The sequence below is a fragment of the Microcaecilia unicolor genome, chromosome 3 (assembly GCF_901765095.1).
Source record: "Microcaecilia unicolor chromosome 3, aMicUni1.1, whole genome shotgun sequence".
Classification (NCBI taxonomy): Eukaryota; Metazoa; Chordata; class Amphibia; order Gymnophiona; family Siphonopidae; genus Microcaecilia; species Microcaecilia unicolor.
Window position 1 is genome coordinate 148,614,790 of NC_044033.1, and position 26,060 is coordinate 148,640,849.

The 26,060-nt window shown below is 42.4% G+C and overlaps 1 protein-coding gene across 1 annotated transcript in view; it reads left to right on the forward strand.

Moving 5' to 3' along the window:
• The window catches only part of TFB2M (transcription factor B2, mitochondrial), a 61,995-nt gene extending 36,209 nt beyond the window's left edge, over positions 1-25,786 (forward strand). Inside the window, 5 exon segments of the mRNA XM_030196457.1 lie at positions 135-224; positions 9,809-9,868; positions 14,571-14,697; positions 14,700-14,721; positions 24,840-25,786. Coding sequence (XP_030052317.1) covers positions 135-224; positions 9,809-9,868; positions 14,571-14,697; positions 14,700-14,721; positions 24,840-25,026 — 486 coding nt within the window. The 3' untranslated portion in view covers positions 25,027-25,786.
• Positions 25,787-26,060: the final 274 nt, after the last annotated feature.

Below are 26,060 nucleotides of genomic sequence, written 5' to 3' on the forward strand. Positions count from 1 at the left end.
TAATAGGTGTAGTGGAGAGGAAAGAAGAAGGAAAATGAAGAGAGAATATTGAATTGTTATTTTGGCATTTGGAAAATAAAAGCTTTATTGCAAAATTGTTAGAAGATTTTAGCAATATTTTTATTTTTTCTCAGAAACTCATTGCAAAACCTGGAGACATGAAGAACTATAAAGCATTGGGTGTACTTGGGCAAATAGCCTGTGATATCCAGCTTCTGCACATGGTAAGTAGTTCATGTGTGTAATATGTTCTGAAGTAAAACAGCAGGAGTAGTGAATAAATTGAAATGCTTGTTTATTTGGTACTTGATATGCCACCTTTCAGGACAAGAATCAAAGTGGTTTACAAAGCAATGAAATCATTATTTATGAGGGAAGAAAGGAACTACAGTGTTGAGATAGATGGATAGGAGTTGTGCCTCTGCCCGGCCATCCCCAGCTGCATCTATGTATCACATAAAACGCTAAAATAAAAAAAAGATAAGCTTTCAGGAATGTCCTAAAATGAGGTAGGAAGCCTCTGCTCTAAGTTCTGCTGGCAGAATTCAGAGAGAGCATTAAAGAAAAATGCAAAGTGCCTGCTAGATTCTAATTGTAAGCAATGGACAGAGGGGACTGACAATTGATTTCCAAAAGAGGAAGGTAAGTTGCAGGCAGGCCGATGGGGGACAATAAGAGAAGAAAGATAGGATGGGATTCCAGAATGGAGAGGTTTGTGTGTTGAATGTTAGAATTTTGTGTTGGATCCTGTAAGGGATCAGGAGCCAGTATTGTTGCTTAAGAAGAAGAGTGATATGATTGTAGCATTGAGTGTGGCAAAGGAGATGTATAGTTGTATTCTGAGCTGAATGAAGCTCCTTAAGAAGGGAGGCTGGAATAGATGTTACAGTAGTCCAATTTTGATGATAGAAGGTCATAAAGAAGTGCGGCACAAGACTTATCAAGATGGGGATGAAGGAAAAGAAGGAAGTCCGTAAGGAAAAGAAACATGACTTGACAACAGAGGAGAGTTAGGGACCAAAAGAGAGACTCGTCAAGAATTACACCTCTAATTTTGTGGATTCTGCAGGGGTTGGTGGAGAACCCTGGAGTGTAAGAGAAATGTGAGGATAGTTGGCCTGATCTGTAATCCAGATGTTCTGTGGACTTAGAAAGGTTGAGCACTAGGTGGGTAGTGCAGAGCCAGTGGTCATCTGAATTCAGACGGGACTGGAAAGAGATAATGTGAATTAAATAAATTGAAATATGTTCAATTAAATTTTGCACTGATTTTCTTTTAGAAAACATACAGGGAGTGAGTTCACATCATTCTGTCATTTTTCCATTTTGATTTGTTTGGATTTGTTGAACATTGTCTTGTTTCTGTTCAGAAGATGTGCTTTATTAAGGATTTTTAAATACTTTGGGGCAGGCAGACAGAACTCTGTTTAGGTAGAATCCAAGAAAAGGAAAACTTCAAATACAAGGTACATTAAGCACCAGTTCATGAGCGTGTCTAGCTCCCTTGTGTGTAGTGGTTCAAGCAGCTTTAGAAAGAACCAGTACCTGAAAATCCTTGACTAACATCCCACCAGGCGAAGACCCCAGAATATTAAATGCAGTGGAAAGAAAGATATTTCAAGGTGTGATGTTGACCTTGAAAATCTCCTGTCAATTTTTAAAACTTTATTATTTAGTTATTTTCTATATCAAAGAAATATCAGAACTAAACATAGGGTACTGCAACTTACTGCATAAAATAACGCCCCCCCCCCCCCCCCACACAGTGATATATCTGGTCCTCCCCGCACCCCCCCCCCCCCCCCCCCCCCCCCTCTGGAACATCCCAGATAACATAAGAAGAGAAATACAACTTTAACATCAGTCCATCTTGGATTAGTGGAGACACATCAAAAGAACACCATGATAAGTCGTCATCATGATGAAGCTAAGGCTTAGTGCTCTGGTACCATGCTAGAAAAGGCTCCCAAATTCTGTCAAAAGCTGTTACTCTGCCATGTCTTCGAGCTGTCAGCTTTTTCAAATACACATCCCACAAAGCACTTCTTAGCTGTGGCAACTGGAGGAGAGCAGCAGATCTTCAGCATTTTGCCATCTCACGCTGGATGGATGCCATGCAAGGTAATAGCGCCTTCAGCACTTCTTGTGGGATATGAAGTAAGAAGATAGCTGTACCTGCTGTAACTGGGATAGAACACTGTCCCTGTCCCTATCCTCCCTCCATATTCAGCAACTGTGCTCTTGGTGTCCATATTCTCCCTCTATAGTCAGCATGTCTCCTTTATGTCCTTTTCTTTATGCTCCTTCCATGGTCTGCATTTCCTGTCTATGTACCTGTCCCTCCCCATGTCCAGCTTCTCCCTTCTCTCTTCCCTTCCTCCTACACCCCCACCTGGCCTCTCTCTTTTTTTTTTTCTTTTTTTCTTTTTCTGTGTGTCCTCTTATTCTCTCCTCCAGGGGCCTGGTATCTCTCTATCCTGCTCCCTAGCATCTCTCTGCTGTCCCTCCCCCGGTCCTCAAAGCGTGCTTAGGTTGTCGTCGACAGTGATTGAAACACTGCCTCTGCCTGGCCTACCTGGGCCTTTCCTGTCCTGCATTCTGCCCACAGGAAGTTATATCATAGAGGCAGGAGGCAGCCTGTTTCAGTAGCTGTCTGTGCTGTCGACCCAAATGTGCTTTGAGGCCTGGGGGAAGGGGTAAGAGAGATATCAGACTGCACGGGGATGGGAGGAATTGGGGGGTGTGGGTCAGGTGGCTAAGAAAGGGAGGGGAAGAGGGATCACTACTGCAGGCAGCCCTGGGCATTTTGACAGGCTCACTCATTGGTAGCTGCACCTCTGGATTTTGGAAATTCAAGCATAGGGAGCCTTTCCTTCACTTCATGGAAGTTAGAGTATCTGGTTCGCTCCTTTACCCTCCTTCTGCAAGGAGGCTTGTGGATAGTACTTGAGCTCTCACTGCAGTAGTGCATGATCATGTGGGGTCTATTGATTTTCACAAGTCGGGCAAGCCCTTTGTGGTGGTTGCTGGGCCTAGAAAAGAAGCCACTAAGGTCGGCATAAGCCAGGACTACTGCTTGCTTAAGCCACTGTACTTAAATGGCATGTATCTCCAGAGGGGTTTAAAGCCCATTTTCCCAGAGCATAACATTGTGGGAGGAGTTCACATGTTGTTTCAGTTGGAGATCTGTTGGTGGTCATCATTACATATTTTCCAAGCACTGCAGGTTAGGTGCTTTCACTAGAGAGGATGCTGTCTTTGAACAGGAGTGCTTCAAGTGAGTGTGCTCAGATTCTGCTCAAGTTAGCGGGCTGCCTTGTTACATCCAATTCATTCTGGACTCCTCTAGTAGATGATTAGAAAGGAAAAATATTCCTACCGGATAACATACCAATCCTAGGGGCCCATCTTGAAGTCTGCTTGTGTTTGAGAAGGAAATGAACTACTTCATCACGCACATATGTTGACGTTTACTTGTGCATCCAGGGGATGTTAGAGGATCAGTTTCTACCATCCTGTCCTGCAGGGTAGTGGGCAGTGTAGCTGGTAGGAAAATGTAGGAAACAGATGATAGTGGGAAGTTGGAGGAGGCTTGAGAGAGACCAGGGACGCAAGATGTTCGACAGTGATAACCCCCCCCCCACACACACACACACACACTTTATTGCTGATACATGCAAAAATACGCAAAGGCCTACACAGCATCCTGTTTCGGCACCAAGTGCCTGCCTCTGGGGTCATAAAGTTTTGTGTTGAAGACACTTTGATTGCAGAACTAAAGAACTCACTTTTGTGAATGAGACTGGTCTTAAGGCCTTTATAATTGCAAGGCACCTGTGGCAACATGCAGTGTAAACTGTTTTTCTATACAGTGTTTACATTGCATTTTTCCACAAGCGCCTTGCAATTATAAAGGTCTTCCTTAAAACCAGTCTCATTCAAAGTGAGTTCTTCAGTTCTGCATTCAAACAGTGTCTTCGACACAACATTTTATGACCCCTGAGGCAGGCACTTAATGCTGAAACACGGTGGCATATTGGACTTTTACTATTTTTTAAATCATTGTGGAACATCTTGTGTCCCTGGTTTCTCTCAAGCCTCCTCCAACTTCCCACTATCATCTGTTGACTACATTCTATGTGGGATTCCTTTCGGTTCTTTTTTCCTTCCACGGAAATGTAGGATACATAAGCTTTGTTATAGGAAATGTTGAGGTGGCTGGATTTGTATGGTAACCTATATAGAGCAGGACTTCACAAGTCATCATTGTTCTCATTCTTCATTTGATGATAGGCATAACCCATTCATTCTGGCCTGGTCTGCTGGAATTCGAAGAAAAAAAACTAAAAGGTTTCCGTATGAGGTGATTGGGAATGGACCAAGCAGAGTGAAAACAGTCTTGCATATCTACATAAAACTGCAGACTAGCTAAAATACACATTTTATACATTTATGAACATCCATATTAATATCTATGGAGGTAATATTCACCTGGCGGCGGTCGGAGTTGTGTTTATTTTTTTAAATGCTGACTGCTGCAACCAGAATTATGCTCAGATATCCAGTGTTATTTATGCAGTCCTATGCAGAGCAGCCAGAAAGATACAAACAGACAAGGACTAACACAGAACTACAGCTCAGAGACAAGCAAACAAACAACAATCTAATCTAACTATCCACAGACTAGCAAGAACAGACAAGAATCAAGGCAGGAATAAACTAGAAACTGGAAACAGCACAAGTGCACCAGCACCCCAACATACCAGGGCCTTAGACTCAAGGCAGAGAGATTCCAAATGGCTAATAAGCCCAGCAGCAGCTGAGCTTCAGCTGCAGCAATCATCAGGCAGCTATGGGTGCAGTGCAGGGTCAAACAAAACAGACAAGTCTGGCAGCCTGGAAGATCTGGACTGGGCTAAAGTCTGGAACGGGTGATAGTCCATAGCAGCCACCGGTTCTGGCCATCAGAGGGCGAGGGGAGCACAGACGTAACATTATTTAAGATATTTTATTTCCATTTTTTAAAATTATTATTAGTGTTGGCTGCTTTTCCTCGGAGATACAACACATCAGTGAGATTCACTACTTTTTCTGTTATATTCCTTTTCTGTTATATTCCTTGTGTTCCCTTTTTAAGGTATGTATTGATGAGGGCGGTGGGAATCTGGGTACATCTTTCAAAGTGACCTGCTCCTTTAGGTGGGAGTATGTGTAGTGGAGGGTGGGGCAGGATGGGTGGGACGATGAGTCAGAATGAGGGGGATGTAAGGAGGAGGTTAGGGAGGGGCTTGTAGTTGCTTCATGTGGGGTTGGTTGTCTTGATCATCTACCACAAGGAATGTGTAGTGACCACTATATTTTGGCTGGGGGGAGGGCGGAGGCTGGGACATCCCCCTGGTTCTTTGCTGAGTTATTCTCCTTGACCTGTTGGACAAAAGTGGCACGGCTTAATATAACATTGAATGTGGGAGGTATACATTCCCCTATTAAAAGGCAGAAGATACTTCATACTCTTAACAAAAGGTATGCATGTATTGCATTTCTGCAGGAAATGCACCTGGATACCATAGAATGTTCCAAGCTACACAGATGGTGAGTGGGCACTTCCTAATGCTGTTGGGAAAAAGGCAGGGGTGATCATTTTAATTAGGAAGGATGTTCAGGTGCACACCATAAAATTATCACTGATGAAATGGGCAGTTTTGTGCTGGTTTTGGCTACCCTGAATAGGCAGAGAATGTTGTTATGTAATATATATATGTCCCAAATACCCGGGATAAGAAATTTTATTATTCATTGCTGACCCATTTACCCACCTTTGATCAGGTGCCTATACTGGTTGGTGGGGACTTTAATGATGTGATGGACCCAGCTCTGGATAGGTCGCATCCTAAGAGATGTGATTTGACATGAACGCAACAGGGTGGGTCTCCCTTTTTATGTGAATCACTGGACTTGGTGGATGGGTGGTGCACTCTCCATCTGACTGACAGGGATTTCACTCATGTCTTACGTGCACACTCCACATGTCTAGAATCGACTGCCTGTTGCTTTTCAGAGAGCTTTTCCCATATGTGACGGATGCTACTATAGGGCCGATTTGTTATATCAGACCATGCCTGGGTGGAGATGGTGTGTTTTGGAGATGATGCTGGGGATCTCCATCACTGGAGATTTCCGATTGGATTTTATAAAGATGCAGACTTTTTGCCCTTTTTTACTCTCCAAATGGAAAATGTATGCGGAAACCAATCAGGCTCATAGGGAGACTCCCATCCTTTTTTGGGAGGCTGCCAAAGCGGTATTGAGAGGTGAGGATTGCCTATTCGATCCATGAGAAAAAGGCTTGCTACCGCGAGATTTTACATTTGGAGAGACAACAACTTTGTGGAGGCACAATTTGTTAGAGGCTCAACAGGCCCTAAACACCCTGGTACATCAATATGCTAGTAAATCGGCAGGTTACTATAAATATAAATTTTTTCAGTTTGCTAATAAAAGTGGTAAAGGCTTATAAAAAAAAAAAGTGCTGGACCTAGCCACATCCTTACCCTGCGGGACTCTGGGGGGAATCATAGGCACTCTGATGCTGAGATCTTGTCGACGTTGCATGAATTTTATTCTTCCTTATATTCTGAACCTGCGGAAGCTCCTGTGGCGGGAATGTATACCTGGCCAGTCTTAATCTGCCGAGGGCGTCCGTAGCTGAGGCTAAGATGCTTAATGCTTTAATCATTCTTGAGGAGGTAGATTATGCCATTCGGCAGATCCTGTTGGGTACGCCATCGGGCCCGAATGGGTTCCGGGGAAAGCTGCTCAAAGATGAAATATTTTTAACAACCATTTTTAATGCGTGTATAGAGTGGGTTTTATGCCAGCGGAGCTTAATTTGGCTAGGATCATGTTTTTGTTGAAACCTGGGAAGGATCCGGAGCAACCGGAAACTTATTGACTTATTTCCCTGTTAAATTACGAGACAAAATTGTTGGCTAAAATTCTTTCAAATTGGCTGACTTGGGTGTTACCTTCCTTAATCACTGAGCCACAGGTAGGGTTTGTGAGAGGGAGGACCATCTCTAGAGAGATTTTGGCGTCTTTAGAATCCGCTAACATGGAGGATACCCCACACTGCTCATTAGTTTTGATGTGGAAAAAGCTTTTGACAGAGTGTTGTGGGGGTTCTTTCATGCAACTATCAGAGTGTATGAGTTGAGTGATTTCTTCTTTAAAGCAGTGGAGACGTTGTACAGCAATCCCAGGGCCCAGATTTTAGCAAATGGAAGTGTTCAGAATTTTTTGAGATACAAAGGGGAACTAAGCAGGGGTGCCCTCTGTCTTCTCTTTTGTTTGTATTAACACTAGATCCCCTGATCCAAGAGATCTTGACCAATACCGATATTGCAGGATTTACAGCTAGACATCATGAGTTTAAAATTGCTGCTGGTGTATTGGACTGCTCCGCAGACATCTCTTCCCTCCCTGCTGGAAAAGTTTAGAGAGTATGGCGATTCCTAGGGGTGCCACTTGAACTATGATAAATCGGAAGCATTACGGAGTCCGGCTTCTTTACACGCCATCTGGTCTGCTTCCTTCCCAATACTATGGGCAAAGGGCTGTTTTCATTATCTGGGCATTCTGTTAACCATGGATACAACTGCTCTGTATCACCTAAATGTTGACAAATTACTGTGAGAGACCCAACTTGCAGTTGGAGGTCTGGCGCGGTTTATCACTGTCTTTAATGGGCAGAATTTGCTTATTTCGCATGGTACTGTTTCCACGTTGGCTATTTGCACTTCAAGCCCTTCCTCTTCACCTGTTACGACAAGATATCGCTTCTTTGAAAAAGACTTTGGGGAATTTTTTGTGGAATGGGTGGAAGACCAAATTACGGTGGTCCTTTCTTTTGGGTAGCTGGCATCAGGGTGGTTTGGAATTACCAGACCTCAGGCAGTATAATGAGGCATGCTTTATGAAGTATATCAGAGATTGGGTCCTGGGCTCCTCCTTGTTTATGGGTGTAGCCCTTGAGTGGGATTATTTTCATCCTTGGCACTGACACTACCTCCTTCATGCAGCGTGGTCAGGTCTCTCTGGGACAGTTAAGTCTGGTCTGTTGTTGAGACCCCTCTGGGTAACATGGAAGGAGCTTCTGCTCAGTTTGGGTTAGAATCCCCGGTGTACGGCTCTCCTACCAGTAGTGGTTAATGCTGAGTTTCATCCAGGGCTGGACTCGGCAGTTTCTCATTGTTGGGAATCACAGGGCATTTTTTTGGTAGAACATCTGCTGCGGCCAGATAGTTCTCTTTTGGAGTGTGCCGATTTTAGACAACGTTTTTCTTGTGGGGAGTCAGATTATTTTGCCTATCTACAGTTATCTCATTATGTGCATTCCTTGGCTCCATTGAATCTTGGCTTATCAATGGGAATTAGGGTTTGGGAGTTCTTGGAAGGGGATGCCTGGGGTCAGATGTCAGTTTCATGGTTTCATAATAGACTTGGTGCATATTTACCAGGTAAATTTTATGTGGTGGTGTTGGAGGCATGGGCTAAGGAGTTGAGGCATCCCCTTGTCATATCATCTCTGCGGGAGTACTATGGGGAAGTCTGGTGGGTCCATAGTGCAGAACTACGGGAATGCCAATTCCAGGGCGTGCACAGAGCATATTTCTCAGGACAAAGGGTGTTCCATGCGGGATGTGTGTCTACCCCTCAGTCCAAAGTGTCAGTCCAGCAGTTCCTCTTTGTTACATGGGTTTTGGCAGTGTTTGCAGGTTAAATCTTTCTGGACAGGCGTTGTCAGGTATCTCCAGTCGGTGCTTGAGCATCCTGTTAGGTTTTTCTTTGAGGGTTAGTACTTTCTAATACAGCCTCCATGGGAGCCAGAGGGAAGGGAGAAATCCTATTCTTGCGGAAGGCATACATATTGGGGAATAAATGCATCCCCAATCATTGGCTGGGAGAACAAGCACCTAGTTTCTGGTACTGGAGGAACAAACTACATGAGTTGATGATATGGGAATCATATGGAGCTACAGGTCATCCAAAGAGACAAAAATCTTTCCTGCTCATTTGGGAGTCTTATTGTATACCATTTCCCACAAGTCTCGTAGTCAGGTTTTGAATTGCTTTACAAGTTGGGGGTGGCTCGGGTCTATCAGAGTCCAAGATCCCAGTCAAAGCTTGGACCAGTTTATTATGAGGGGGGAGGTGTTTTGGGGATGTTTAAAGGGAGTTGATTTTGTATTAAATTTGATGACATGCTGCAAAGTGTAGAGGTTCTTGAATATGTATATGATCATTGTTCTGCCTTTTCTAAGTGTTGGATGTATGCCTTGTTGGATTGGTCCTCAATAAAAAAAAATTGTTGAAACATAAAATGGTTGTATTAATAGTACAATTTAGACCCTAGTGTACAGCAACACTCTTATTAAAGCTTTAATCTTTGTGACTGTCCTAGCCATTCACATCTCATTTTTCTGTTCCCACTTCAAACTTACAAAGCCAGTAATTTAAAAATTAATTCAAGCACTTGACACTTTCAGTTCTCTTGAAACTTAGAAATATCTATGATTAACAAGGGAGCTGAGGTTAATTCATGTGCATTGAACGTAATTGGTGACTACATGACCAATAGTGTCAGAAGCATGTCTGTTTCCAGGAGCTTGAGTCTTATGGAGTACCTCTCAAAAGCTCTAAGTAGCATAGTTTTTTCTTGGATAAGTGAAGTCATAACTGCTTTCATTTTATAGGGGTGACTTAATTGTGTATATGTTTGAATCTAATAAATGGAATGACTTTTTGCTAGGAGCCATGGTCTTCATTTTTGACATCAAGATGTGGAAAACTTTTGGTACCAAAGAGTGTGGTATGTATTAATAATATCTATGCATTTTTTGTTTTCAGCACATGATAGATTTAGTGTAACACTTTTCAATACTTAAAATTCCCACATTCCGTTGTGATGCATATCTCTGTGACTAGATAATACTTATGTTTTCCTCTCTTGTATTTTCGAATTCTCATTTCTTATGTTTCCAACATGGTCCACGATGGAGGATGAACGATCACCTTTATTGTAAAATGTGGGTAAAAGGGTGCCCGACACAGGTGTGTTTTTCCCAGCAGGACCGCTTCAGGGGCGATACAATACTAAAAATATATAAAACACAAACACCTAAATTAAAATACATAAATTAAAAATGCATATTTGGTAATCCTAATAAATAACTTAAATAATTGAATATAATCGCTTAATCAAATCAACAGATACATTGTGACATAAGAATGCAAACAAGTACATACATAAAAAGTGTTTGGCAAGCCAGTTGTGTTTAGCATCAAAACAGGAAATTGTAGTACAGAGGGCAGGATGCAGCAGGAGGAAGGCCACAGAGCTGGCCTGCGACTCTGAATTGCTGTTGGCTGAAGGAAAATATAAGCGACACCCATGGGGAGGAGGAGGAGGGAAGGGAGAAAAGTGCTGGCTTGAACCATGGAAGAGAAAGGAGAGATGTGCTGGCTGGATCCTTGGGAGGAGGATGGCGGTGGAGGGAGAGGTTCTAACTAACCTAACTGGACCCATGGTAGGGGGAGGGACCTGGAGGGAAAGGAGAGAGGTACTGAAAAAGAAAAAGTAAACCGGAAGGGGAGGGGAAAGAGAGCTGCCAGCAGTCCGGGAGGAGAGGGAGAGATACCTGACTGACCATGTGGGCAGGTATGGGAGAGCATTGAGAGAGAACCGTGGGAGGGGAAGGGAGGCAATTTGAGAGAGAGAACGGGTAAAGGCACAGGGGAGCACATGAGAGAGAATGGGTAAAGGCACAGGGGGGCACATGAGACAGGGAGAATGGGCTCAGGCCCCCTCCAAAGCTGCAGTACCTGTTCAGTGACTGGTGGGATAGCTGAAGCCACCAATGCTTGCCCTCTGCAAGCATGCTCTGTTCACACATGAACTGAGCACGCATGGAGTGCTGACATCAGAGGCTGGTGGCATCCTGCTGACTTCCTTGCTCCTGAGGCAGCACAAGGGAGGGGGGGCACTGGTAGTAGATTTCTTCAACTGGCGGGGCTTCGGAATCTGGTATGATATGTAAAGTGTGTGTGTTTGGAGGGGGGTGGGGTAGGGAGGGAAAGGAAATGTGTGCCCCCTTCCCCCCATGAAGTGCTGGCTATGTCTTGCCATTAATTGCGATTAAAAAAATTTATTGGCCTTGCTCCCTAGAAAAAATAGTGCAAAAACAGAGGTATACAATTTTTACCGTGAATATGCAAAAAGACAGAGAAATCTGTTTCGTATTTAGTCCTCCAGAAGATAACGTGCCTAATTGAAAAATGAATCTTTGTTCCAGTCTCAAAAGATGTACATCTACAGGACCCTCCTCTCCATGACTTCAGTACTGCAAGAACACAAAATCTAAAATCCTCAAAACTTTGACTAGTCTTTACAGACTGTTCAACCAATGGCATTTCTTTAATCTGTCTCTCCAATGCACTTTTATATTCCATAATTTTGATACTGAATTTCCTTTTGGGTTTTCCAACATATGGTAAGCCACAAGGGCACAAGGCAGCACACCACATTTTCTGTTTTGCAATTAGAGAACTGTTTCAGAACAACTTTTACTCATTCAAGGTACAATTTGTCAGTTTTCATATTAACCATACACACAGAACAGTTCCCACAGCGAAAGTGTCCCAATGGTAGTCTTCTCATGTCTGTTGTATTACAAGATAATGCAGAGGGCACAAGTAAGTAAATCCTTTAAATTTCTTTCCCGTTTTTTATATGGAATCATCAAATCTTTGTCACAGAATAGTTTAAAACTTTGTACTATATACTAGTGTTTTCTGAGAATTTTAACAATACAATTTAAAAAGTGCAAATGGAAGTGTGTAAACAATCTTGTTAATCTTCTTGTCCACAGGTTTCAATAAATCTGCTCTGTCACAGAGGCATTTTGATAACCTTAATACACTCTGTGGGATAGCCTTTCTCTCTGACCTTATTTCATATTATGAGAATGTTTCTTGTAAGTGTTGGAGACGGAGTATTTTAAGATGTAAAAACTGGCTTTAAGGAAGGTTTGTCTTGATTGATGAGCTGTGGCAACTTCTAAAATTTAAAAATGTACTGATATCGGTTTACAGTAGATGTCTGTAGTAAACACCATTTATGCTAATATTGATGGCGAGGAAAGGAATACACTTGTCATAATTGTCTATAACATTATATCTCTCCAATAAGAATGTATTCACCAATTGTCCTACTTATAAAACTGTAACTGTTGTTTTACTAATGTTGTAAACTGCACTGACCTCTAAACGGGATATTAGCGGTATATAAGACCTAAATTGAATTGAATAATTCATCTGGAATCTCAGATATATGTCCAGATTGTTTAACCAGTTATAAAACTTTCATCTCACATGCACCCTTCCAAATCATAAAAACATTATCAATGTATCTTCTCCAAAGGAGTACATTATTCCTAAAAACATGGTCCGAGATAGTCCTTCTCAAAGTGGCCCATATAAAGATTAGCTATTGACAGTGCTATGGTTGACCCCATGGCCGCCCCCTTAATGTGTTGATAGAACTTGCAATTGAACGAAAAATAGTTCTTTGTAAGATCTAGTGTAGCTTGCTCCAACACAAATTCAGTGGGGATTCTAAGAAAGAAATCCCTATTAGTAATGGCCTCTCTAATAATAATAATGACTTCCTTTTGAGGTATATTGGTGTACAGCTTGGTGAAGAGATGGCTGAGGGGGAGATATGATAGAGGTCTATAAAATACTGACTGGAGTGGAACGGGTAGACGTGAATTGCCTTTTTACTGTTTCCAAAAATACTAGGACTAGGGGGCATGCAAAGAAGCTACTAAGTAGTAAATTTAAAACAAATCAGAGAAAATATTTCTTCACTCATTGACTAATTAAACTCTGGAATTCATTGCCAGAGAATGTGGTAAAAGCAGTTAGCTTATCGGGATTTAAAAAAGGTTTGGATAATTTCCTAAAAGAAAAGTCTATAAGCCATCATTAAGATGGACTGGAAAATCCACTGCTTATTTCTAGGATAAGCAGCATATCTGTTTTACTGTTTTGGGATCTTGCCAGGTAACTTGTGACCTGGATTGGCTACTGTTGGAATCAGGATAATGGGCTTGATGGACCTTGGGTCTGTCCCAGTATGGCATCGCTTATGTTCCTATGACTTTCAACATACAATATAACTAAAAGCATATCCTCAGTACATGCCGTGGTGGTCAAGGTGTTACTGATATCTGCAGAGTCCCGAATATAAGATGGAATCTTTGAACAAAAGGACGTAGGAATTTGTCTATAAAAACTGATAGTGGCTCTAAAAGAGATCCAGTGGCAGACACAGTGGCAAGAGCGCACAGATCGAGTACCCTTCTTTCCCTGTGCCTGCCCCCCAGGTCGAGTATCTCTCCTTCCACTCCCTGCCCGGCCTGGCATCGTCCCCGCATCTAAACCCCAGTCTACCCCTAAAATTTGCCCCCTTCAGTAGTCACCTGTGGCAACAACAATTTTTTTTTGTTACATTTGTACCCGCGCTTTCCCCACTCATGACAGGCTTCAATGCGGCGTACATGGGGCAATGGAGGTTAAGTGACTTGCCCAGAGTCACAAGAGAGCTGCCTGTACCTGAAGTGGGAGTTGAACTCAGTTCCTCAGTTCCCCAGGACCAAAGTCCACCACCCTAACCACTAGGCCACTCCTCCACTCCTTTAAAATTTAAAAATGTACTGATATTGGTTTACAGTAGATGTTGATGCCATATATTTCATATGTGCTTGCTGGAGCCTGATGCATCCCGGCCCCGCCCCCTCTGATGCAATTTCTGTTTCCACGTGGGTGGGACATGTCAGAGGAAAGTCTTTAGGTCAAGCTGCAGGTTGCCCGTTATCTGACAACCAGGGCCTTCCTTGATAGTAGGGGAAAGAGTCTATCTTTGGTCTTGGACATGTGAGAAGTCTTCTGGCACCTCTAGATAGAAAAACAAAATCACTAGAACACACCACTGTACCTCAATTTAAAAGTTTATCACACTTCTTGCAAGTAAATTATTTAACCAACAGTATATTTGGCGCAACCCCTACAGAAAATAAATACAGCTCATAATTATCTTGTGAAATTGGTACACACTAGGGGTTTATTAAGCCCTTACGTCTTACCAAAGGCATTCTTGGATAGTGACCCACAGTAGGGTTTCCCTATATTGATATTATATAGCAACAATTCATCAAAGGCTCTGCTGTTGTTGTGGTGGTGATGATAGCACTTTGAGGAGGCCCAAGTTAAAAACATAAAGATGAAAATTAAGTTTTATAGGGTGTATCACCTTGCCTCTTTGTTACCTGTAAAATAGAAAACACTCTATGCTAGATTAACACATTTTTTGAAATATTTTTATTTAAGTACTCTACAAAAGCTTTTTGTCAACATAAGCACACACAGTTCTATCTCTAATGATCTACAAGATTAGAAGATCAACAATCTGACACCAGTTATCACATTGTTGCTCTTTGTTTTTCTTACAGGATATACCTAATGACCACCTGTGCTTGGTTCGAATAACTCCACGAAGAAATTTGTTTACAGAGTATCTGTCCACAGTTAATTCAACTACATTTGTTCTTATGGTGAAATTGTGTCTAACTAAGCGCAAGCTAAGCTATTAGACAACCTGAAGTGAGTATGAGCTACAGCTATATGTTATAAATCTTCGTTCCGTTTTACTGTTTCATGTTTAATATCATCATGATTTGTTTTGTGAGCAACTTATATTCCCAATTATGATGAAGGAATTCAGCCAAATAAGTCACCTGGGACCTTCAGCAGCAATTTTGCAAGACTGCTGCCGGAAATCATGGCAGCCATTTTTGGTACGGAGATGGCATAGGTAGGAGTGTATTTGGGGTTTGTTCCTATCCCAGCTCACCAATAGGCCACCATGGCTGTACAGTAGGCCCAAGGTGTGTGGGGGAGGGGGGGGGGGGACTACAGGTGGATCAGGTATGGAGGGAAAGGTGGAGGGAGTCAGAGCTCTTCCTGTTTGGAGACGGGTAGAGGAAAGACACCACAGGAGAGGAAGTGAACAGGAGGAATGAGGACATCACAGGGAAGGGGGAAAGAGGAATATTAAACCATCAGTTTATACTTGAGTTAAACATTCCCCCTCCCTTTTGTTTTTAGGGGAAAAATGTTATCTGTTTATATTCAGCTGGATTTATATTCAAGTGTATACAGTACTATCTACTGTTATTTAACCATTGATATTTCTGGGGCTAGACATCTTCCTAGAATCAATAAGGAATAGCAGTTGAGAAGCTTCTTATAATACTTAACTGAGGCAATAACAGTACATTTACAAGGAGAATAAACAATGAAAGTTGGGATCCCATAAACAGAACATATCTCTTCATAAAGTAACGATGTAGAGTACTGTCCTGATTGCTTGACCAAAAGTGTAGCCTTTATGGCTGCTGTCTCAGGAAGTGTCTGGCTCGGATTTAACATCTTTTCTCAAGAAACATGAGTGGCAGGCAATTTTTTTTTTTTTATGTCATTTTTAGAGATCGATTTTATAGTCCAGTACCCAAATACATCATCCCAATTGCTTCCCCCCCCTTTTTTTTTTAACCATTATCCTCCATATCTGTCCAAGTGTGCTTAAATTCTCTCATTTTGTTACTAGAACTTCTAATATCCACTACTCAGTCAAGAAACTTCCTCCTCATCACAATCTCTTGTCCTTGAACTTAGATGTTGGTGGAAAATGCCACAATGTATGCTTCATTGAAACTGATAACTATTCCCTCCACCCTTCTTTATACTAAGTACATTTTCTATTATTTAAACTTCTTTGTGTATTTGTTTTCAAAGTCTCTTATGCAGATACTGCTGCTTCCGGAATACAGTTTTCCAGTTAGGGTCTCCTTAGTGAACTATAAAAGGATTATTACCACTTTATGCATCAAGTATATTATTAGATTTTCCTGCTGCTTTATTACTCTGGCAGTTTTTAGGTCTCCCAGAATTAAGATTCTTAAGTCCCTTTCTTGTTTGGCTGTTTTGTCGGCTTTGCCCTCTTAAGTAGCAAATAACAGATGCATAAAGTTTTTGCATCTTTCCTTTGAAGCACAGCTGCTAATCCCTTGACCTTTAATTTGTTTAACTCCCTTTCAAAGACATACGGAAAGCCATGCTGAGTCGGACCAAGGTCTTCTGAGCCAGCATTGTGTCTCTTAGTGACCAATCCAGGTCATCCTGATAGATCAGTTCAAACAAGTTGTTTATGACTCCCTGCCCCTCCAACCAGAAAATGGAGGCAAATAACACTGACAGTTCAATGATGTCATCACTATATAAGGAGTGGTGCAGTGTATATCTGCCTTTCAGGTGCAACAGGAATTTCAAGGCAGGCCTGACCAAGGGCACAATCTGCCGCCTTCTGATTGAGTCTCATGACCAGTGTTGGCTCCCAGGATCAGTCCACTAATGTTTTTCCTAGCCTCTTTCCATACACTTTAGCTTGGTATGGCTTGCTGGTGAGGATTTCATGGAGCCTCTGTCAGCAGGGACAGGTAACCTTTGTCCTCCTCCCCCCCTTCCTCGTCGGGAGTTCAACTGTGAGTGACCCATGGCTGCAGCCCTAGTCCATTAGGTGCTTGTGCCAGGAGCCTCATATGGACCCTGCTGGGGGGAGGGGGAGTCAGGTAACAGTTCTGGTTGTTGGAGTCCGTGGATTCCTCTTTTCTCCCTGCCCACCCCACCCTACCCTTAAACTGAATTGGGGCTGGGGTTTGGGGCCTACCAACCATGGCTCAAAGGGCAACGCAGCAGCTCTCCCTCAGCCAGGCCCCAGGTACAGAACCTTTCATATTCAAAAGACATCTGAGCTGAGAGGTCACATGATGCGGTGATCAGCAGAGGGAGTGTGTGTCTACAGCTGCTCGGGGCTCCAATTTAAGCCAACGGTTTTAACCGCTTCCTGCCTAGCTTTCTGGCTTACAACTTGTGTGGGAGACCGAGCGCATTCTATGAACAAGTTTGTAAAGAAATCCACTACCTCGATGTGAATGAAATCATTGCGAAAGGAGCGTGATGGGGGAGGGGGTAAGGCACAGGGAGATGATGGCTGCAGTGCTGTTGCTACCGCAGACCTCTCTGGCGGATATGGCTCTCGCAGATCTTATGGAGGCAGTGGTTAAGACCTTGGATCTGAAATTTGTCCAGCTGTCGGACCAGTTAACTGGCATGCACCAGTTGATATCAGAAGTCTCCCGAGGAGCTTGAGTGTTGGGTCTCAGATCTGGAGGATGGAGCCCAGCAGCGCGATGTACAGATATGCTCCTTGCAGCAACATCTTGCAGAGCAGATTGCTAAGGTTGACGACCTGGAAATTAGGTCGCACAGGGAGAATCTGCGGCTTTCTTAGATTCCCAGAATCTATCACTGGCTGAAAAGGACCCAGACACAGCCTGTTAACTCTTCTTTCTCTGAGTTCCAGGTCTGGTTGTAGCCAGACCTCAGGGCAAGGCTTACAAGTCTCATCAAAAATGGCTTACCTTAGCCAAGTCACAGTTGTGAGACATAAATTGTAGAGGCATATGGTGGGGCATCAACCCTTCCTTCTCTGGGCCTCCTTAACCCAGTCTGGCCCTACCTTTTATACTTCCTTTTTCCTGTACCTTCAAGTCCACCTCTCCCATCTCACTTCGCCCTGAGTGGGACTAATGGATTTAAGGTGGCTCAGGCTATCCGAAGGACTATCCTTAAGGATGACGGGCAGTATATCTGTATACCCCCCTCACATAGCATATCATAAGCATGGATAATGAGACAAAACCAACATGAATTTAGTGAAGGGAAATCTTGTTTCACCAATCTACTACATTCTTTGAAGAGTGAATAAACATGTGGATAAAGGTGAGACAGTCGATATTGTGTATCTGGATTTTCAAAACATATTTGCAAAGTACCTCATGAAAGCTCCTAAGGAAATTAGAAAGTCACGGGATAGGACGGAGGTAATGTCCTATTGTGGATTAAGAACTGGTTAAAAGAAAGAAACAGGGGTAGGAGAATTTCCCCTTACCTGGTCCAAGGGGCCCTTAAAGTATTTGGGAGTACTAATCCCAGCGGATTTATCGGATTTGTATAAGGTGAATGTAGAGCCGCTACGGCGCAGTACACAACACACACTTCAGAGCTGGCACGCGCTTCCGTTGTCCCTCATGGGGAGAATTACATTATACAATATGATTTTGGTGCCAAAGTGGACCTATATGCTCCAAATGGTGCCGCTGTGTCTGTCGCAGAGGGATGACCGGTGGGTAACACGACTGGTAGCAAAATTTATATGGCAGGGTAAGAAATCACGTCTGCGGGCCACCCAGCTCTTCTTGCCAAAAACAGGGGGGGGGTTGGGTCTGCTGAGTATCAGACTTTTCTCGATTTCTAGTAACATGCGTCATCTCACGGACTGGTTCCGGGGATCATCTTATTTTTCATGTACGGTAGCCGAGACGAGTTGTTTGCCCAGACCACTTTAGCGCCTGGTTACATGCGAAACCGGGGAATCTTCGGACTCCGCCGGCCTTTGCACCAATAGTGATGCCACTGAGAAAACCTGGAGGTGGGTCTGTAGGTTCTATGGTATGTCTGCGGAGTCCTCTCTGTTGCTCCCAATCCAGGGGGCAATAGAGACTTCATGCCGGGCATCAGCCTCAGAGGAATTTATTAGGTGGGGGAAGGAAAACTTACAATATTTATATCAGTTATATGAATCCGGAGGGCAATCTGAGGTCTTCTGAAGAACTGCAGTTGGAGTACGGGGTTAGGGGACCAAATTTCTTTTCTATGTTCCAGTTGCGTCACTATCTGAGGTCCCTACCGGCTTCCTCTTTGACACCACAGGCGTGGGAGCAATTGGTTACCATATGGGGATTAGATGCACAATTAAGGGTTCCACTCAGGTACTATCATGCCACACTGCGGGAGCGTTTGGGAGAAGTGGATTATGGTAAACTGACCGCTTGCTGGAATACGGAGCTAGTGATGAACCTCCAGATGGAAAAGGTAAAAGTCTGTCTTTTGGACTCCAAACGACTGACGGAGAATGTGACGTTGCAAGAAACACATTATAAATTTGTATTAAGGATGTACATTTCACCCCATAGAGCACACAGGGCGGCGATGGGGATAGAGGACAGATGTAAGAAGTGCGCGCAGTCCCCAGCAGACCTAGGACATATGTTCTGGAAATGTCCGGGGATCCTGAGGTTTTGGCGTCAGGTTACTCAGCATGTGTCTGTGATGTGGGGGGTAGTTTGGAGACCAATGCCAGCGCAATTGTTTGAGGTGTTTAGAGTGTCACCATGGCTCCTCGGGGCCTTAAATGTTTCATGAAAAAATCAGTCCTTGATCGGCAAGAAGTCGATCCTTCACAATGGATAACTGGGGATCCGCCTACACTGCCAACAGTGGAGATCTAACATGATACACCTCTGCGCATTAGAGCGCAGGGGTGTAGAAGATTTGGACTCACCATCAGGAGATAGACTTTGCCAAGTCTGGTCACCATTCTGGGACTCGCTGACTGCAGTGGCGCGTAGTAGGATTTTGAATTCTTGAATGCGACAAGGTGGAGGGGTTTGGGGGGGTGGGGGGAGTTGAGCTGTTTAAGAGGACAGGGGGGGGGTTTAGATGTGGGGGGGGGGAATAGGGGGGGAAAAAAAGGGAAAATGTATTTGCACTGTTTTGTATTTGATATGACTGAGAAGATTTAAGTGATGTATGGAGAATTCTCCAAGGGCAGTATTGTTTGTTTCTAATTGTACGAATAAACATTTAAACATAAATATATACCACAAAAAAAAAAAAAAAAAAAAGAAAGAACAGAAAATAGGGTTAAATTGTCAGTATTCTCAAAGGAAAAGGGAAGATAGTGGGGTTACAAAGACTAAAGCTCTAGTGGCAAAATACGTGCTTACAAAAAATGAAGAAAAAGCCCTCAGAAATCGTGGGTAAATACCCAGGGTTTAGTGCGCGGTTATATTATCCTTATAACACCGCCACGGTTCTATCATTGGGCAAAAAACTTCATTTCGGATAAATTTACAATTTAATAGCCTCTAATACGGCTTGTGAAATATATCTTTTTATAAATGTGTTTTTTCACTTCTTTTCCTTTTTCAATAATTGTTCACAATCCAACGTTACTGTTGCACTTAGCTTTTAAGCCGGACACTCTTCAATATCTGTTCAACGGGAACCCGTTCGCCCAAACCTGGCTTCATCGGAACGGAGTGCTTTAAATGTGCTGAAAACAAATGAAATGAATGCAAAAAGTTGTTATCATAGAAAAGAATGTAACATTAGCACATTAAATCTTACCTCGGCGATCAAACATACTTAGTGAAAGCGTACAGCATTTCAAAAAATGGCGCCTCAGCGTTCTCGTACATTCAATTGTCTGAAATACTTGCGCATATGTTACGTGATGACGTCAGTAAAGATTGTACCAATCAATGGAACTGTTGTGCGTATACGTTACATGATGACGTCAGTAAAAGTTGTGCCAATCAATGGAACTGTTGAGTCCATTCGGCTCCAAAGTGTCAAAATCATCAGTCCAGCTGATGCAAGATCTCTTACTATCAGTGAAAGGAAAATACAGGGACATTACAGATGTGGACATTGCCAAATATGCAAAATCACCAAACAGATCAAACAAGTTATTAATCCCAAACGAAAAGAATTCACAAATTATCATATTTCACGAATTGTTCATATGATCATGTGGTATACATCTTGTGCTGTCCTTGCAAAAAATTCTATATAGGCATGACAACAAGACCTCTACGAGTCAGAATTTTAGAACACAGATCTAACATTCGTAGATGTGTTGTTAAAGAACCGATTGTTGGAACATTGCATTTCCCACCAACACAGTTCGAAGAGCTCAATGTTTTGCAATAGACCATGTGGAGGCTCACCACAGAGGAGGGAACCGCAAACTCACCTTGTTGAGAAGGGAAACCAAATGGATCTTTGATTTTGACACTTTGGAGCCGAATGGACTCAACAGTTCCATTGATTGGCACAACTTTTACTGACGTCATCATGTAACGTATACGCACAACAGTTCCATTGATTGGTACAATCTTTACTGACGTCATCACGTAACATATGCGCAAGTATTTCAGACAATTGAATGTACGAGAACGCTGAGGCGCCATTTTTTGAAATGCTGTACGCTTTCACTAAAGTATGTTTGATCGCGAGGTAAGATTTAATGTGCTAATGTTACATTCTTTTCTATGATAACAACTTTTTGCATTCATTTCATTTTGTTTTCAGCACATTAAAGCACTCCGTTCCGATGAAGCCAGGTTTTGGGCGAAACGGGTTCCCGTTGAACAGATATTGAAGAGTGTCCGGCTTAAAAGCTAAGTGCAACAGTAACGTTGGATTGTTGAACCAATTATTGAAAAAAGGAAAAGAAGTGAAAAAACACATTTATAAAAAGATATATTTCACAAGCCGTATTAGAGGCTATTAAATTGTAAATTTATCCGAAATGAAGTTTTTTGCCCAATGATAGAACCGTGGCGTGTGTTATAAGAATAATATAACCGCGCACTAAACCCTGGGTATTTTACCCACGGTTTCTGAGGGCTTTTTCTTAATTTTTTGTAAGCACGTATTTTGCCACTAGAGCTTTATTCTTTGTATTAGGTTACTTTTTTGCTCTAAAGGTTCCCGTTGAACAGATATTGAAGAGTGTCCGGCTTAAAAGCTAAGTGCAACAGTTAACGTTGGATTGTTGAACAATTATTGAAAAAAGGAAAAGAAGTGAAAAAACACATTTATAAAAAGATATATTTCACAAGCCGTATTAGAGGCTATTAAATTGTAAATTTATCCGAAATGAAGTTTTTTGCCCAATGATAGAACCGTGGCGTGTGTTATAAGAATAATATAACCGCGCACTAAACCCTGGGTATTTTACCTACGGTTTCTGAGGGCTTTTTCTTAATTTTTTGTAAGCACGTATTTTGCCACTAGAGCTTTATTCTTTGTATTAGGTTACTTTTTTGCTCTAAAGGTACTGCTTTCATTCTGTTGTTTGGTCTTATAAAGATAGTGGGGTTCCCCAGGGTCTGTGCTGGGACTGTGGCTTTTTAACATATTCCTATCTCTAGATAACTTATAAATAACTAGTAAAAAAGGCCTGTTTCTGACACAAATGAAACGGGCGCTAGCAAGGTTTTCCTCGGCTCCCCTGCAGCTACCCATGTCCAGCGACCCTCCTCTCCCCCTGCCCCCCCCCTGCAACCACCCATGTCCAGCGACCCTCCACTCTCCCCTGCTCCCCCTTCAGCCACCCATGTCCAGCGACCCTCCTCTCTCCCCTGCCCCCCTCCAGCCACCCATGTCCAGCGACCCTCCTCTGGACATGGATCAGCTGTGAGGCATGTTTTTTTTTCCCCCCCCCCCCCCCGGGTTCTGAAGTTGACATCATAATGGCTACGGGGATGTCAGCCTGATCTACGGAGCCGTCCTGACCAACTCGGAATGAGCCACGGTCCTAGGCAGCAAGTCCAGAACGTTGGAGGTGAGAATTATTATATAGGACTAGTGAGGTAACTAAATTTGCTGATGACACAAAGGTTGTTTCAAGTTGTTAAATCGCAAAAGGATTGTGAAAAATAGCAAGAGGACCTTAAGAGACTGGGTATCCAAAAGGCAGGTGACTTTTAACATGAACAAGTACAAAGTGATGCATATGGGAAAGAGGAACCCAAATTATAAAATGCATGATGCAAGGTTCCACATTAGAAGTCACTGCCCAGGAAAAAAGATCCTAGGTGTCATCGTTGATACTCGCTGCTCAGTGTGCAGTGTTGGCTAAGAAAGCAAATAACATGCTAAGAATTATTAGAAAAGGAATGGAAAACAAAAATGAGAATGTTATAATGCCTTTGTATCACTCCATGGTGCTACTGCACCTCGAATACTGTGTGCAACTCTGGTCACTGCATCTCTAAAAAGATATAGTAGAATTAGAAAAGTTACAGAGTAAGGTGACAAAAATAATAAAGGTGGATGGGATCACTTCCCTATGAGTAAAGACTAAAGCGATTTTGAGCCATGGTTGTTCATCTTGGAGAAGAGATGGCTGAGGAGAAATATGATAGAGATCTATAAAATATTGTGCAGTGGAACAGGAAGACATGAATCGCTTGTTTCCGCTTTCCAAAAATACTAGGACTAGAGAGCACGCAATAAAGCTACTAAGTAGTAAATTTAAAACAAACTGGAGAAAATATTACTTAATTAAGTATGAATTCATTGCCAGAGAATGTAGTAAACTTCATTAACTTAGCAGGGTTGGATAATTTCCTAAAAGTCCAATGTCCTTTATTAAGATGAACTTGGGAAAATCCACTGCTTATTTCTAGGATAAACAGCATAAAATCTGTTTTATTCTTTTGGGATCGTGCCAGGTATTTGTGGCCTGGATTGGCCACTTTTGGAAACGGGATACTGGGCTCAATGGACCTTCAGTCTGCCCCAGTATGGCAATGCTTATGTTCCTTTCCTTGATTCCTGCTAGACCAGTCCAAATGCCCACACAAGAAGACTGTAGTGAGATGCTTTAGTTGTTTCAAATCAACATCAAAGAAGGTTTCAAGTGTGTACCACATTATCCTCAATAGAGAGACCAAGGCAACGATATTTAGTTTTTCTGCTATTATCTTCCCTATGCACTGCTTTTATCCCTTGGGTGTCCAGCAGATCAACAGAATCCCTCGTCGGCTTTCAGTATTACTACTTCTGTAATAAGCTTCTTAAGTCTCGCTTGGACTGCCTAATTACTGTTTTGCATTTGACTTGTCAGTGCTTGTGCTCATCCCTACTTCATCAGAGTGTCTGTTTTCTGAAAAAGGCACACTGGGCTTTTAGTGCCTTTTCCACCTCACCATTAACCACTCGCCATCATGTGGCCTTCTATCAACTTTGTGTGGAGTATGTTATCTGGACTTCTAAAATGGCCTCCTCTTTTTATAAATCTCTTTTTCTTATCTTGCTAGACCAGTCCAGATGATTGGGTTAACCCCTGTGGTGAAAGGTTTTCCCTTTGCTTCTTAATTGGCTTAAAAGTCTAAAAGGAAAGAAAATGGGCCAAGGATGGGTGAGAAATGGACAAAAAGCTTTTACCTACCCTCCTGCCTACTTTTTTAAAATACTGTTTTATCAATTAAACCCTCTTCCCCAAGTTTAAGGTATTTCCTGGCAGTCACATACTCTCAAGTATGGATTCCTTATCTGCAGTTTCAAGGCCTGTTTCAGGATTGAAGGTAACTGTATCCTTCTGTTTTAGTAGTATTGTTTCCATAGCCCACTATTGCACATCTTGTTCCATGTTTATACAATGGAAATACATTTACTGTCTTCCAGTATCATCACCCTATCTACCGATATCATAGAATGTAATGACCTCTTTTCTGATTAACCTCTCTGGCTTGCTCGCTTGCCTACCAGGGCTGGGGATGTTGCTTAGGACAATCTTTGCAGCCACTGGGATTGAGAGAATCCCATTTGTCATGTGCCAGCTATACCTAGTGCCTGAGTGTAGTGCCCTTCATTGTATAGTTCCAGAAGGTATTTGGTTTGCAAACTTAAATTTTGTGAATTTGGTCAATTTGAAAAGTAACAATTTGAACTTCTCTATTCTGTGTCCTTTAACTTTGGAAATGCATAGAATGTTTACTTTTTTCCCATTGTGTTCATTGCAGTTCTTGGAGTCCAGGCAGTGGACAGAGTCTGTTGAAACAGCTGGAAATACCAGATGACGTTTTGACAGGCAATTTGTATCCTGAAGAGTATAAGCGTCTGTTTGAAGCAATGGAACACCATAGAGAGTTTAATCAGAGCTGGATCTTTGATGAGGTTTTGGAAAGCACACGGACCATGGGATTATAATTCTTTTTTTAATCTAATGTATAATAGCATCCTTCTTGTACACTTGAGATCATGAAGATGCATAGCTGAGAAATGGACTTCAGAATACAATGTTCCATCAGACAAGATGAACTCACTTTATTCTGGTACAGAAGCCAGGAGAGGATGTAGAGGTTAAACAGAATAAAGTGTCATGTATTTTGTTACCAAAATCAAAATGTAAATTAAGTCTTTGCCTTCAGAATTAGATGTCCTGTAGAACCGCAGGAATTTCTTTATGTGGGAAGTTTTAACACTTTCCTCCCTCCAGTGGAAGTAAATGACAAGGAGACAAGTCATCCAAGTATACAACAGTATTTTAGTGCTACTTCTGAACTTGGTGCTCAATGCTATAACTGAAAGTTTACAGTCTACACAGGAGCAGAAGTGACTTGTTTTCAGTCATACAGTGAGTGGTGGCTGGGGGAAATGAACTCTGAGCTGCAGGTTAGCAACTGTATGTTCTTAAAGTGGACTGTTGGTGTAGTGCAGTGATTAAGGCGAGGTTTATTTTTGGTTCCTACACCCCTTTAACTGGTCAGTGACACTCTTGCCACCCCCTTCATATGTAGCCACTAGGAACTTCTGATGGCTACATGACTTGGTAACTGTTAGCCGCTAACTGCTAACATGTCACTAAAATTACAGTAGTACACAGTTGTATATATAAATTGTGACTTCTTTGGTAGTATAACTTATGTAGCATTGTAATTTTATGTTGAATAAAATGACCTTTTACGAATGAATTAGTAGGAAACATTTTGTTCATAACAGTGGCGTAGCCAGACAGCCAATTTTGGGTGGGCCTGAACCCAAAGTGGGCGGGCACAAAATTTTCTCTCTAACCCCCTCCCCCAGCATTTCCCAACTCAAAAGATAAATACTTTAGCTGATGAAGATCCCCAAGCTCTGTCATCTGAAAACTTCCAACAAAGATGGCCAGAATATACTTTTACCAAGCTTGGTCGGAAGCAACAACTCCTTGAGCCACTGACAGCGGCACCCAATGCATGCTT